Source organism: Squalius cephalus, assembly GCF_949319135.1.
Source record: "Squalius cephalus genome assembly, chromosome: 1".
NCBI classification, from domain to species: domain Eukaryota; kingdom Metazoa; phylum Chordata; class Actinopteri; order Cypriniformes; family Leuciscidae; genus Squalius; species Squalius cephalus.
Genome location: NC_137122.1, coordinates 5,982,209 through 5,996,665, shown reverse-complemented (window position 1 = coordinate 5,996,665; position 14,457 = coordinate 5,982,209). Strand labels below are relative to the sequence as shown.

The 14,457-nt window shown below is 41.6% G+C and overlaps 1 protein-coding gene across 1 annotated transcript; it reads right to left on the bottom strand.

The window, feature by feature from the left end:
* Positions 1–6,109: 6,109 nt before the first annotated feature.
* LOC307156389 (uncharacterized protein) lies at positions 6,110–13,156 on the bottom strand. The gene is made up of 2 exons (XM_079867700.1): positions 12,903–13,156; positions 6,110–7,862 (listed from the first exon to the last, which is right to left on the bottom strand). The coding sequence occupies exons 1-2, from the start codon at positions 12,958–12,960 to the stop codon at positions 6,727–6,729; spliced, it is 1,194 nt and encodes a 397-aa protein (XP_079723826.1). The 5' UTR covers positions 12,961–13,156; the 3' UTR covers positions 6,110–6,726.
* Between the last annotated feature and the right edge of the window lie 1,301 nt (positions 13,157–14,457).

Sequence of the window (14,457 nt, the reverse complement as noted above, 5' to 3'; positions counted from 1 at the left end):
GATGCAAAATAGGAATGATACATGCGTCGGTGTACAAAGTCAATTGCGCTGGGTGCAAGATAGGGCCCTTGAGATAGATTCACATTAATTCCCTCACAGACCTTAAACTTTCCTTCAGAAGGAAGACGCCAGAAAAGACGCACAAGTATCGCTGTGATCGATGAAAACAATACAGAAATGAGCCTGTCGCTTAATCAAACTGTATAAAGTGTGTGTGATGGTTGTGTAAATATGAGAAATGCCGTGAACTGCTCTCCTCACCTCAGAAGACTCGACGCTGAAACTCATTTACATTTAGTCATTTAGCAGACCCCTTTATTCAAAGCGACTTACAAATTAGGACTAAATTAAGCAAGTCATCGTGAAGAGGCAAAAACAAAGCAAGAAGTGCTCAAAGTACAACGTTCAGGCATTGTTCAGAGTAGCATAAGCCAGACAAGAGAGGATTAAAGGAAAAGGAATTCATTTGCATGTTTTTATGAGGTTAAGTGCTCACGGAAGAGGCGAGTTTCCAGCTGTGTTGTAAATGTTGTCTGGGATTCTGCGCTCCGGATGAGGAGATCATTCCACCAGCATGGAACCGTGAATGAGAATGTTCTGGAGAGGGATTCACTTTCATCTCCTCTAGATTATCATTCACCTCTACAGATGTTTTTGAAACGCTTGGATCTGCAGTGTCGGTAGTTGTCACAGCGTCAACAGACAGAGAAGGTACAGGAGTCCCATAAGATTTCAATAAATTAACATGACAAACCTTTATATTCTTTCGACGATCTGGTGTATTTAATAAATAGTTGTTATTCAGAAAACACTTCGCAATCGTAAAAGGTCCAGCAAACCTAGCCTAAAAAGAATTATTCAAAACAGGCAACAACTCCAGCACTTGATCACCTGCTTGAAAGTGTCTGGACTTGACTTTGCGATCAAACAAGCTCTGCATCTTTCCCTGAGGATTGACTAACTTTTGTAGAACAATAGCTCTAGCTTCGTAGAGTCAATAACAGAAACTACTTACATAGTCTAAAACATTCTCAGGAGGGTCTAAAGTCGTCCACTCATTTGCCAGGACAGCAATAGGGCCTAACAGTGTGTCCAAACACTAACTCACTCGGGCTAAAACCTATGCTCTCCTGTACAACCTCACGGATAGCTAGCAACATCCAAGGAAGTCCTTCCTCCCAGTCACAGTCAAGTTCGACACAATAAGACCTCAAAACTCATGGAATCTTTCCAGACCTTTCCTCTTCCAGACTTTGATAGTGATGAACACTTGAGATATTATGTTTAACTTTAAGTTGTCGCCTGACCTTAGTGAAGTTTCGGCACATAAAATTCGAGCCCTGGTCTCAGTCTGAATGGCTTTTGGAATGCCAAAAATAGACATGAAACATGTTAAAGCCTATAAAATAGCTTTAGAAGTAATTGATCTCAGAGGATAAGCTGCAGGGTAATGTGTAGTTAGACACATTACAGTGAGTAAATAAGCATGTCCAGCCTTAGATCGTGGTAAAGGACCAACGCAATCAATAGTCAAGTGTAAGGGTAAAAGGAGTGGTAACTGCAGCAATAGGCTGTAAAGGAGCCAATGGAATTTTTGATTTGGCTTTCCAGTCATTTGCCAAGTATAGCAGGACCGTATTTAGTTAATCACATCTCGCTTACATCTAGGCCAATACAATTTCCTAAGAACTCTCTCATAGGTCTTTCGTACCCCCATGTGACCAGCCATTCCCTGGTGTGAAAGCTGTAGGAGGTCTTGACGGAAATTAAGTGGAACCACGATTTGGATCCTAGGATCGAATGAAAAGTCAGAGCTCATAGGTTGTTGTCTATGAAGCAATCCATCTTGAAGAAAATAGATGGGAGATGAAGTCTTGCCTCCTACTTCATGAGCTAAAGAGAACAATTCTTGAAGAGTATCATCCGCCTGCTATGCTTTGATAAGGTCATCTCAAGTCGCACTATAAAGCGGAGATAAAGAACAAGACGTGTTAACATGGTCATCACAGATAAATTGACTTTCTGACATAGAATTAGACTTATCAGTCTTATGGTCATCAACAGCATGTGACTCATGAACAGGGATCACATCTTCCACATCCGTACACACAGTACAAGGTTCTGGCTGAGAGGAATTTTCAGAAACGGTATTCAGTCATTGGTCTGACCTGCCCTGTTAATGCTATAGGTATGAATGGTTACTGAGTAAACCTGCCAAGTCTTTTTTATACAAGGAGTTTTTATCTATATACTTTTTGAATTTTCTGTTATTCTGTGTTCATTATATTGGGAAAGGTGATCCTCGGAATGTTTTTAAACAGTCATTGGTGGGGCATGAGTTGCAAAAGGTTGAGAAAACCTGTGCTATAGGGCTGGCACTAACGACTTTTGTATCGATTAATCTATCGACTGATTTATCGATTAATCTAAACCAGGGGGTTTCAAAGTGTCAGGGTTCTGTCACTTCTGTCTGGTTAGTATCTTGGTTTGGTGACAGAGCTCTGACACTCCTGGTTTGTCATGTGTTTGTGTATAGTCTGGTTTGTTGTGAGCACATGGCTTTGTATTTCCTTGTGCCATGTGCTCTCCTGTCTAATGTCTAGCCCCTCCCATCTTGTTACCTGATTATTGATTAATTTGCCCAACCTGCTTTTCTTGTTACCCTATTTCGTTACCCTCTGCTTCCCTATTTAGTCTCCCTGTGTTTGCAGTCCTGTGCTAGTTTGTTGTGTATGTTCCCTTGTGTTTCAAGTTCCTGTCTAATGCCTGTCTAGTTTTCTAGTTTTGGAATTGTTTTTTATTTACTTAATAAATATTCTTTTTTTATAAATATTTAAATATTCCATTTTTTCCAGCACGTGACAGAACGAACCAGCCATTATAAGGATTCAGCAGAGGAAGGACTCACGCCATCCACTTATCTCCCCTGTCTTCTGCCCGCAATACGAGCGCATAGTGAAGTTCAGCAATTTGAGTTACCTTTGTCAGAAGGGGACTGTTGTGAGAGAGTTTGTCCTGAAGTCCAGCACTGCTGCAGATGGACTGGGGCTTGGAGATATGGCCCTTAAGGACTTGTTTAATTACACCCTTGATGAGCCCATCAACATCTGGAGAGCTGTAGAATACATCTGCGATGCTGCGATGCCAGAGCCAACAGGAGGCTCTTTCTGACGCTTCTCCCAGCCTACGAACGACTGCTTTCCTCAAGTGGCCTCTCAATACAACCTTTGTTAATAGATTTCACACAGATTGAGCTGGGAATCCTCGACATACGACTTCCACCGTCATCAGCCATGTTGTCCACCCCTTATCCCGCAGATCCCGTAGTCTCTGCAGATTCCTCACAGCCCTCCTTCCCCGGCACCATCAACTCCACCAGAATGATCTTCTTTCCCTCTGGAGACCACATGATAATGTCGGGCCTTAGAGTTGTGGACAATACCACCTCGGGGAAGTGGAGTTTCTTCCCGAGATCAACCTCCATTTCCCATCCCTGGTCTGACTGCAGGAGATTCTGCCTGGCTTGGCTGTGGACGACAGGTCTTTGACCCTCTTTCGCAAAGGCGATGGTGCTCAGCATTGGTCTTTGGCTGGTTGTTTCTTCCTCCTTTCTTGCTCCAGGATGTCTGCGAGCACTGCCAACACCTTGTCATGGCGCCACCTGTATATCCCCTGTGTCAATGCAATCTTACACCCTGACAGAATGTGCGCCATTGTTCCTTTCCCACCACACAACCTGCACAGTGGGTCCTCTCTCATCCCCCACCTGTGCAAATTGACTGGGGCTGGATGTCAATGGACAATGATAGGGCTGGATCACTTGACGTTTGGGGAATTCATTAATTCTCTGGATCGGCAAAGGAATCCTCCAGTTAGGGAGGCTGCTGTCATCCCAGAAGAGGCGGTTATTTCCACACCATCTCACCCTCGCAAGTGCAGGAGGAGGAAGGCTCCTGTTGCTTCCCTTAGCCCGGTGGTCCAGGAGGACCTGACTTCAGTGGTCCAAAGCCCGGTGGTCCCAAGCCTGATGGTCAAGGAGGACCCAACTTCAATGGTCTCAAGTCTGGTGGTCCAGGAGGACCTGACTTCGGCTGTCCTAGGCCCGGTTCTGCTAGAGCAGTCCAGTCTCCCTGTTGCAGCCCCAATGGTGGCCAAAGAGGTAGTGGCACCACACTCTCGTAAACGGAGGAGGAAGGCGTCCTCCGTCCCACAGACTGGCCCTGCCGGCGCCGCCCAATCTACCTATCAAGCCAAAATCTCTTCACGACATGCTTGCCGAGCCTGAGTTTCTTCACATCAGGTCTGCCTAGCCTGAGTCACCTCACGTCACGTCTGCCAATCCAGAGTCGATGAAAACTAGCCTGTGGTTAACTCGGGTACTCTTACATTTGATCTGAATGTTGATTAGTGTACATTGTCCCTTTTCAAATAAACAAATAAACAAACAGAGACTGTTCACATCAGGACTGCCGATCCGGAGACTGTTCATGTCATGTCCGCCGAGCCGGTGTCTCCGGACAAGATGGTCGCCGCTGAGCCGGTGTCTGTTCCTGTTCCTTTTCCTGAGCCAGTGTCTATTTCTGTTCTTGAGCCGGTGTGTGGGCCTGTTCCTGAGCATAACTCCACAGCTGCCTTCAAGAAAATTTTGGGAGGGGGCAATGGATCCTTTGAACTGTCATCTCCACCCTGGCCAGCCGAAGGGTTGTCTCCGCCATGGCCGCCCGAACTGTCTGGTCAACCCTGGCCCCCTGCCCCACCCTGGCCGCCTGCTCCACCCTTGACGCCTGTTCCACCCTGGCCCGCAGCCAGGGATCCTGACTCGCCTGATTCTTCCTGGCTCCCCTCCCTCCCCTCCCTCCCCTCCCTCCCCTCCCTCCCCTCCCTCCCTCGTTATCTCTGTGTTTTGATTTTTCCTGTCTCGTCTGTTGTCTTTTGGTCTTGTATTGTCATGTTCCTGTCTGGTTTTGGTGTCCCTCGTTAGGGGTAGTGTCAGGGTTCTGTCACTTCTGTCTTGTTTGTATCTTGGTTTGGTGACAGAGCTCTGACACTCCCGGTTTGTCATGTGTTTGTGTATAGTCTGGTTTGTTGTGAGCACATGGCTTGTGATGCATTTCCTTGTGCCATGTGCTCTCCTGTTACCTGATTATTGATTGCTTTGCCCCACCTGCTTTTCTCGTTACCCTCTTTGGTTTGCAGTCCTGTGCTGGTTTGTTGTGTATGTTCCCTTGTGTTTCAAGTTCCTGTCTAATGCCTGTCCCCTTTGTGATTTCACAATAGCACTATGCTATATTATGATTGTAAATGGTTTTAATATTGCGTAGCCTTAGAAAAAGGTGTAATAATGCGTTACATAAATTCTTCCATGTATTATACTTACGGTATTTTGGCGGTTACTCAACACAGGTAAATTGCAATCGAGGGTTTTTTAAAATCTAATACTCCTCTTTAATCGAGGAATCGTGACAGCCGTAGTCTGCTATCAGACCAGCTCTTCTCTTCCATGGAGATGAAAAACCCATCTAAAGCACACAGATTTTAGAAACACACACACTTTTTAAAACAGCAAGGATAAAGACAATTAGGAAAAATAAACTCCTGACACTGAAATGGATTCGTATTAAGCTTGTTTAAAAGCTTACTTTTCTAGTTGATCACTCAAAGATGTGACATTGCGATCTATATCCAGTGTTAGTTCAGTGTAATTGCCACGTGCTGAGCAACAAAATCTCTTCTGTGTAAGTCACAGTTAGAGATGCGCAGATGGGCTATTATTTCATCCGCAACCGCATCACAAAACTCATCATCCGTCCGCCATCCATCCGCACCAACGTTTTTGACCAATTTTCAAAACTGCACTCGCCCGCCATCCGCTGATTGCTGTATACATAATGTTTAGCATTTGATTGGTTCAACCACCCGCCACCCGCCCGAATTTAATTAAAATATTATTTTTCGTCACGTCATCCGCCCGATCCGCGGAGTCCAACCGCGCAACCGCGCCGCCAACCGCGCATCTCTAGTCACAGTCAAATCACTCCATCTCCACCAGTGTTACCAAATGTCCAAGTATTGTACTAGAAGCTCAAAAAGGATCGTATTTGGAAGAAAATTATCGTACACAAGTCAAACGTACAGAATACAGCTATTTATTGACCAACAACTTTTTAAGACAACATGAAAATGACATTTTTTTGCTAAAATATCAACCTCGGCTTGGAAAAAAACTGACCTAAGCGCCGCAGGATGAACTCTTTTTTTTTTTTACTTTTTTCTTCTTCTTGCAAAACACACAGATGATATGTTAATGATACAATATACAAAAAGAACATTAACTTCTCCACTTCTGTGGAGAGTCATTCTCCACAATGACCGGTCGAGAAGACATAACGTGAGATGAGATTAAAGACATGCGTATCTCCACGTTCAGGTTCTTCTCACGGTAGACGTAGAATCCACAGCAAGATCAATGAGTATAGAAGCCCTATAAATACAACCACTATCATTTGAAGTGTCACACAATTCTGAAATTATCGTACATTATGGGATTTTTCTCAGTATTGTTCATAAATCGAACAGAGGTCAAAATTATTGTACAAATATGATAATTATATACGTCTGGCAACACTGATCTCCACTTATAGCTGGTCTGTGGTGATGGTTTTAATAACCGTGAGTCTCGGGCTGTTTCAGGCATTAGAGTTACAGGAACACAGCTGGAGAGTTTGATCAAACTAAATACTGCATATGTGGTTTCTCCACTGCATGGATCTTCATGTGTCGCTTCAGGTCACTTTTAATAGAGAAACTCTTCCCACACTGATCACACGTGTGCGGCTTCTCTCCAGTGTGGATCCTCTCATGTGTTTTCAGAGATGAAGACTGACTGAATCTCTTGTCACAGTGTAAACACTTGTAAGGTTTTTCTCCAGTGTGAATTCTCTGGTGCCGTTTTAAATCTATCCCTGTAGTGAAAGTCTTCTCACACTCAAAGCACATGTACTCTCTCACACCAGTGTGAATTTTCTCATGTCTATGTAAAGTTGGCAGCCATGAAAAACCCTTTCCACACACAGAACATGAATGTGGCTTCTCCTTCATATGAACTGTTAGGTGTCTCTTCAGGTCTGATGCCCAAATAAATGGTTTGCCACATTGATCACATGAGAACGGCTTTACTCCATTGTGAACTCTCCTATGCGCATCAAGATTAGGTTTGTGTGTGAAACTCTTCCCGCATTGATCACATGTGAACAGCTTACCTCCTGTGTGAACTCTCATGTGAATCTGAAGACTTTGTTTGTATGGGAATCTCTTTCCACACTGATCACATGTGTGTGGTTTCTCTCCAGTGTGGATTCTCATGTGCCGTCTAAAATTTGGTTTTTGTGTGAAACTCTTCCTGCATTGATCACATGTGAACGGCTTCTCTCCAGTGTGAACTCTCATGTGAATCTCAAGACTACATTTGCTTGTGAAACTCTTTCCACACTGAGTGCAAAGGAAAGATTTCTTGGCTCTTCTTTTCTTTAAAAATGTCTTTTTAGTCTTTGAGCGACTTAAAGGATTTTCTCCAGGTTTGACATGATGTTCCTCCTCCACTTCACTCAGTTCTTCACTCTCCTCCTTCACTTCACTCAGTTCTTCACTCTCCTCCTTCACTTCACTCAGTTCTTCACTCAGTTCTTCACTCTCCTCCTTCACTTCACTCAGTTCTTCACTCTCCTCCTTCACTTCACTCAGTTCTTCTCTCTCCTCCTTCACTTCACTCAGTTCTTCACTCTCCTCCTTCACTTCACTCAGTTCTTCACTCTCCTCCCTCACTTCACTCAGTTCTTCACTCTCATCGCTCTCTTCCATCAGGTCTGAAATGAAAGAGAAAAGTTTGATTGCATCTAAGGTTGCACTTAATGTTCGGCAACCAAAATTATTTAGCTGGAAATATCAACAACAGCACTTTCAGTGTTCGGTCGAATAAGTGAAAAGACAGAATAAATTTTACCGAACAATGACACTTTTGATGACGCGATCAAATGGCAACCAGCATAGAGTGAATTATGAATCCAGCAAACATGTCGACAGTGTGGAAGCATTTTAGAGTCTCAGAGAAAGACGCAAAAATGGCCGTTATGGCAAAATGGCAAAAATATTCAAAAAGAGTATCAAGTTATAAATTATGCACAGTAAGTTGTGAAAAATAACTCTAATGTTGAATCACGCTGAATGACGCCCACCAGAAGCGACCTGAATGGTGAAATACTGACACACAGGTGTCAGTCAAACTGCCCATCATGTGGAGTATCTCACGTAAATACAGTCGGTTATAGCTTAACCGCTCGGTGAAAACCGGATATGTGTCAGTTAGTCAGTATACTGTATTACCGGTAGATCATAGCATTTGGTCTTAAAATTACAGCAGCCTTAAATACCTGTCTATGTCATATTCATGTTAATCAAACAACAACAGATACACTTTTTTGTTGTAAGCATACAAACGTTACATTCCGTCAGCAGTTAGTTATAGGCCTAATATAAGCAAAAAACCCCGTTCGGTATTCGGTCATCGGCCAAGTCTTTCATTATTTTCGGCTTTGGCTTCGACCCAAGAAATTTTTATTTCAGTGCAAAATTGCATTTTCCCTCGCATTTTCAGCAAATCAAACAATTCAAAGAGAGAAATATGAAGTGAAAGGTCATAAATGTGAGCCCTGATGTAATCACTATTTACATTTAGTATTTTTGCCTGTTTATAAATTAATTATACGTCCCAATTACTAATGACTTACTTCTAGCTTCTGACCAAGGCTGTATCTCTATACTAGTTTTACTTGATCTTTGTGCTGTGTTCGACACTATAGATCATAAAATACTCTTAGATCGATTACAAAATTACACTGGTATTCAAGGACAGGCATTACGGTGGCATAGATTGCATCTATCAGACGGCTACCATTTTGTGTACTTAAATGAGAAAAAGTCTAAGATAGTGTCAGTAAATTATGGAGTGCCTCAAGGCTCTGCGTTCAGCCCTCTGCTATTTTCAATATATATGTGACCCATCACGGAAATCAGTGACACAAGTCGGCAGCACAACTTTCGAGAAAAATGAGAATTTTCAAAATTGGTGATTTTCTCTTTTTTCAGAATCTGTTAGTTGAGACCACGAAGAAGCCTCTCCATGTTTGAGATAGCAGTATTGGTATATTTAAAAGCGTACATTTTGAGGTTGAAATCGGCCTGTTTTCTGAGATTCTAGCATGCAGTAGGGGCGTGTCATTGTCGGTGTGTATTTCCATACTGAATAAGCCGGCTTTTGTTTCTTTTGTTATTGCCCCCGCCCTCCAAGGGAACAGCGTGGCTACTTATTATGCAGTGCTCTGGCCGGCTCTATCTGATTTCAAAATTCAATGAAGATGGACGCCAATAACATTACGATGTCCAGCAATTGATTTAAATAGTAAGTTACATGAGATGTAGCCTAATACAGCCACCTATTCAACTAACATGTATCTTAATGGTCCAGTGGTAGAACTTTCCTGTTCTGAGTTCGAATCCGCCCTCGTACAGTTTTTTTTTAATTCTCGTATTGTTTTTCGCAATGCCGGCAGTAAGTCAGACTTGTTCCCGGTGCATGTTGGACTCCGGCAGGGCTGCCCTTTGTCGCTGGTTCTGTTCATAATTTTTATGGACAGAATTTCTAGGCGCAGCCAGGGGTCAGAGGGTGTCAGGTTTGGAGACAACACGATTTCGTCTCTGCTCTTTGCGGATGATGTTGTCGTGCTGGCCCCATCAGACCAGGGCCTTCAGCATGCACTGGGACGGTTTGCAGCCGAGTGTGAAGCGGCTGGGATGAGAATCGGCACCTTCAAATCCGAGGCCATGGTTCTCAGTCGGAAAAGGGTGGTTTGCCCGCCTCAGGTTGGTGGAGAGTTCCTGCCTCAAGTGAAGGAGTTCAAGTATCTTGGGGTCTTGTTCACGAGTGAGGGAAGGATGGAACGGGAGATTGACAGACGGATCGGTGCAGCTTCTGCAGTAATGCGGTCGCTGTACCGGTCTGTTGTGGTTTACCGGTCAATCTACGTTCCTACTCTCACCTATGGTCATGAGCTGTGGGTCATGACCGCAAGGACAAGATCCCGGACACAGGCGGCTGAAATGAGCTTTCTCTGCAGGGTGGCTGGGCGATCCCTTAGAGATAGGGTGAGAAGCTCGGTCACTCGGGAGGAGCTCAGAGTAGAGCCGCTGCTCCTCCACATCGAGAGGGGTCAGCTGAGGTGGCTCAGGCATCTTTTCCGGATGCCTCCTGGTCGCCTTCCCGGGAAGGTGTTCCGGGCATGTCCCACCGGGAGGAGACCCCGGGGAAGACCTAGGACACGCTGGAGGAACTATGTCTCCCGGTTGGCCTGGGAACGCCTTAGTGTCCCCCCGGAAGAGCTGGAGGAAGTGTCTAGGGAGAGGGAAGTCTGGGCATCCCTGCTTAGACTGCTTCCCCCGCGACCCGGCCCCGGATAAGCGGAAGAAGATGGATGGATGGATGGTATTGTTTTTTTCTCTCATCAAAACCGATTATGTTCATCAGTGGTTGTATATCAAGCAGGGACACGCAAACGTTTGCATTATGTTTTGTAATTTCACCAGAACGAATAGAGAGTATCCGCAACGCAACGAATTGAAGCGCACGTCCGAGTGAAGACAGTGCGGTGTGTGCGCAAGCCACACAAGAAAACACTGTATCCGCGCCACTGATTGCAGCGCAACGAGCACTTTGATCACTTGATTTAAAAAACACTTTTCAGCGCTAGAACGTCTCTTATTTAAAAAACGAACGAAATTAATGCTCTGCCAGTTAACTGGAGATGTTTTATTTATTTGTAGAATTGGTACATTCGTGCCGCGAGATGTTTTAAAAAGTGGTGGGGACAATATCGACCCTGACAAAAAGTGGTGGGAACATGTCCCATCCGTCCCACCCGCATTTTACGCCTATGCCTATTTCCATAGTTTATTTCTTCTTATTTATCATTAGCAAAAGTTTGTTTCATGCTGCACGAGTACACCGAAGAAAATTCCTAGTCTGTGAAACCTTTCATTGACAATGGCAATAAAATCTATTCTGAATCTGATTCATGCTTGGATTCATACTCATATACTGTGTATATATATCACATAACACATCCTGTTTTTAGATTTGAACATTCTCTAGAGTGTATCTTATTTTTTATTAAGTGTACATAAGAGTTGCCTATACAGTTTTATCGGTAGATGCTAAGAGACATTTATTTATATATTACCTGTTTGCAAACTTTTTTTTTCTTTGATGGCACATTTTCCTGACCTTTTTGCTCCCCCCTGTGCTTTACAGCTTTACAGGGGGGAGCTTTACAGGGGGTATGGCTTATCTAAATGAGATGTAAATGAGCCCTATTGTCACTCCCAGCAGCAGAGAGAGGTGAGAATTGCACAATCTTCGGAGGCTGTTTTCTCCCCATTGAGCTTTTTTGAGTGCCTACCTTCAAATGGCCACAACTTCTCCAAATATTATCAGATTTCCATGTGTTACACATCGTTGGAAAGCTTGGAGACTACACTTTCAGAATCTGTGAATAACTCAAAATGCCCCAGAACCGACTTGTGTCCCTACTTTCCGTGATCGGTCACATATGCTGCCACTTGGTAATATTAATAAGAAACATGAAATTAATTTTCCACTGTTATGCCGATGATACTCAGTTAAATATTTCATCACGACCAGATAAATTCTTTAAATTGTCTAACTTAACAGAATTTGTTAAAGATATAAAATATTGGATGACCTGTAATTTTATTCTATTAAATTCAACTAAGACAGAGGTATTACTCATTGGACCAAAAACCTGTACACAGAATCTCGTAGAATACAATTAGTATTTGGAAGCATGTCCTGTAACTCCATCCTCTACAGTTAAAGACCTGGGCGTTATATTAGACAGCAACTTATCTTTCCACCTCAGAAACATCGCTAAACTCTGAAAGAAAAGTTAGTTCATGCTTTCATGACCTCTAGACTAGATTACTGTAATGGAGTAAATATGCATTTTCTTTATGTACAGTAGAGGGCGCCGCTCAAACAAACCTTTCAGCTGCTGCCGTTCTGGATTAAAGAACAATAGGATACAGGAGAAGGAGGTTCAACACTCTTATTTCTAAATCTAATCTAAAGCAATTTTGCTTATTAGTATCGTTGAATTAGATCATTGAAGGTCAGCAGCAAAGACATTGGTTAAGAAAAAGAGATTAAGTGAATTATAAAATTATAAAAATCTCAATTTTAAAAATAAAAAATTCTGAGATTGCATTTTACTGTTTGTATTCATTCTGAGGAATACTGAATGTTATCGTGCAAGTGAGATGAGTAAATGTTCACAAATGTTCACATCATAACATATCATATAAAATATTTTATAATATTTATAAAATTTATAAAATAAATAATTCTATAAAATGGCTTTTGCTCAAATTATTGTTACAACCCTGTCAGCCATTCTGCAAAGTTTATTTACTTGATAGTTTGCTGTTTACAGCTTCAAAAATAATAAAAAAAACAATGTAAAATATATACCCTGTATATGAACACAATGTTGTAAACTACATTAGAAAATGTCCGACATTTTGCTAAAATAGTAGCAAAAAAAAATAAAAATAAAAATGGTGAACCAGATATAAAATAAATGTAAATTAAGGGAGATAATTTGACCTGATGTTGACCATCAATGTGAAAGTTTCTCCAACCTCCCTCTACTGACCATTTGTTGAAAATCTGTAACCATTTCATAGTTGAACTGTTTATCTAAATGTGATGAAGTGCTTGAATGTTTCTAACATGACTGTTCTTCAGCATCATGAATAAATGAAGAATAAACACCAACCTCTTTGTTTTTCAGGATCTTCAGTGTGTTTCATTCTGCAGGGTTCTGGATCACTCATGTTCTCACTGTCCTCTTTAATAAACTCAGTCTTTGCAGATTTCAGCTCTTCCTGATGCTCTGATGCTCGACTTCACTTGCAGCTGATGGGGATTACAGCATTTATTGCTGAATTACTGTAGGCGGAGCTTCACAAATGATGTGATTACAGTGGGAGGAGCTTCACTGATGATGTGATTGCTGTGGGAGGAGCTTATCTGCCAAAATCAAAAATCAGTTAGTGAGATTTTTTTTAACTAAATGACACATCTGTAAAATTGTGTAAATCATGTCTGTCTGTCTGTCTATCATAAAGTTAATGATGCTCATTCAACTCAGAACCCCAAAATGTATTCTCCTTCTTCATTCAAATATTGTTGTGGAGTCAATATTGTCAATATTGTCAATAAAAGTCAATATTGAAGTCTTGGGGTTTTGGGGTACACAGAGAATAAACTTTACTATCCAATTTTCCAAAAACTTTTTTTTTTTTTTTTTTATCTAACAAAGCAGAGTGCATTTGCAAAAGAAACTTGAGTCCAGTATCGAACATATATACACCTCAAAGGTAATCAATACATTCCATATACTTTTATTTTAAGCAGTGAACATGAGACTAAGGAATTCAGCATCTATGTGCATTTCCATCCATTCCAGTCGCATGCTTTGCTTCTCTTATGCTCCTGCCCTGAGTCAGATATAATAGTATAATGTCTTTGATCATATTCTCATAGATTAAACTTAATCCAGTTAATAACCAATACAAATATTCTACAATATGCAGAAATAAAGAAAAACATTACTATCTTAATGTAAATTATTCCAAATATAAATAATGATAAGAAAAACAGTTAAACTCAGAAATAAAAGCTACATATAGTTATCATCAAATCCCCTCAGTCTGCTGACACCAATGAAATGAGCTTTAAGTGTCAATCTACAGGAGATCTGAAGACATCAGCATAATAAATGAGGTGAAAACAGGAACTATTGTCATGAAATAAAGAGTGTTTTCAGCAGATCTGTTAGTATTGATGAGCCTCAGACTATCAACACTCATTCAACAAGCCATTCAGGATCATCAGCAGATCATCTCACTTTATTCTGAGTGTTTGCTGTTAGAAACACATTATTTGAGTCAGGATACTTGACAAAAGTCTGTAAAACTGCTCTACTGAAAGAAAATACTGTAATTTCTGACAATATGACATGGATAAAACATCAACAACACAAAAACAATCACTAATGAGAAATAATTACAGCAGCATAATATGTCCACATTAAGTTTGATCTTTTATTTATTTACATAAATCCCTATAAAGTAGTTAGATCATTAAAATAATAACATTTTATATGCTCAGAAACTGAAAATGATCATAAAACTTTTTCAAATAAAGAGCACCACAAGCACTATTGTTCCAAGAGTAACACGCTATTCATATTTATTAGTATTGCTTTAATGTCTCGCGTGGCTCATCATAGGCTCAATGTAAAGCATTAGCAGTCTCTGTTCCAGTAT

Excerpts from the sequence above, each read along its gene's own strand:
- LOC307156389 (XM_079867700.1), bottom strand. The coding sequence starts at position 12,960 with ATGAGTGATCCAGAACCCTGCAGAATGAAACACACTGAAGATCCTGAA. Across the intron at positions 7,863-12,902 it reads AGATCCTGAAAAACAAAGAG|ACCTGATGGAAGAGAGCGAT; the intron begins GTTGGTGTTTAT and ends CTTTCATTTCAG.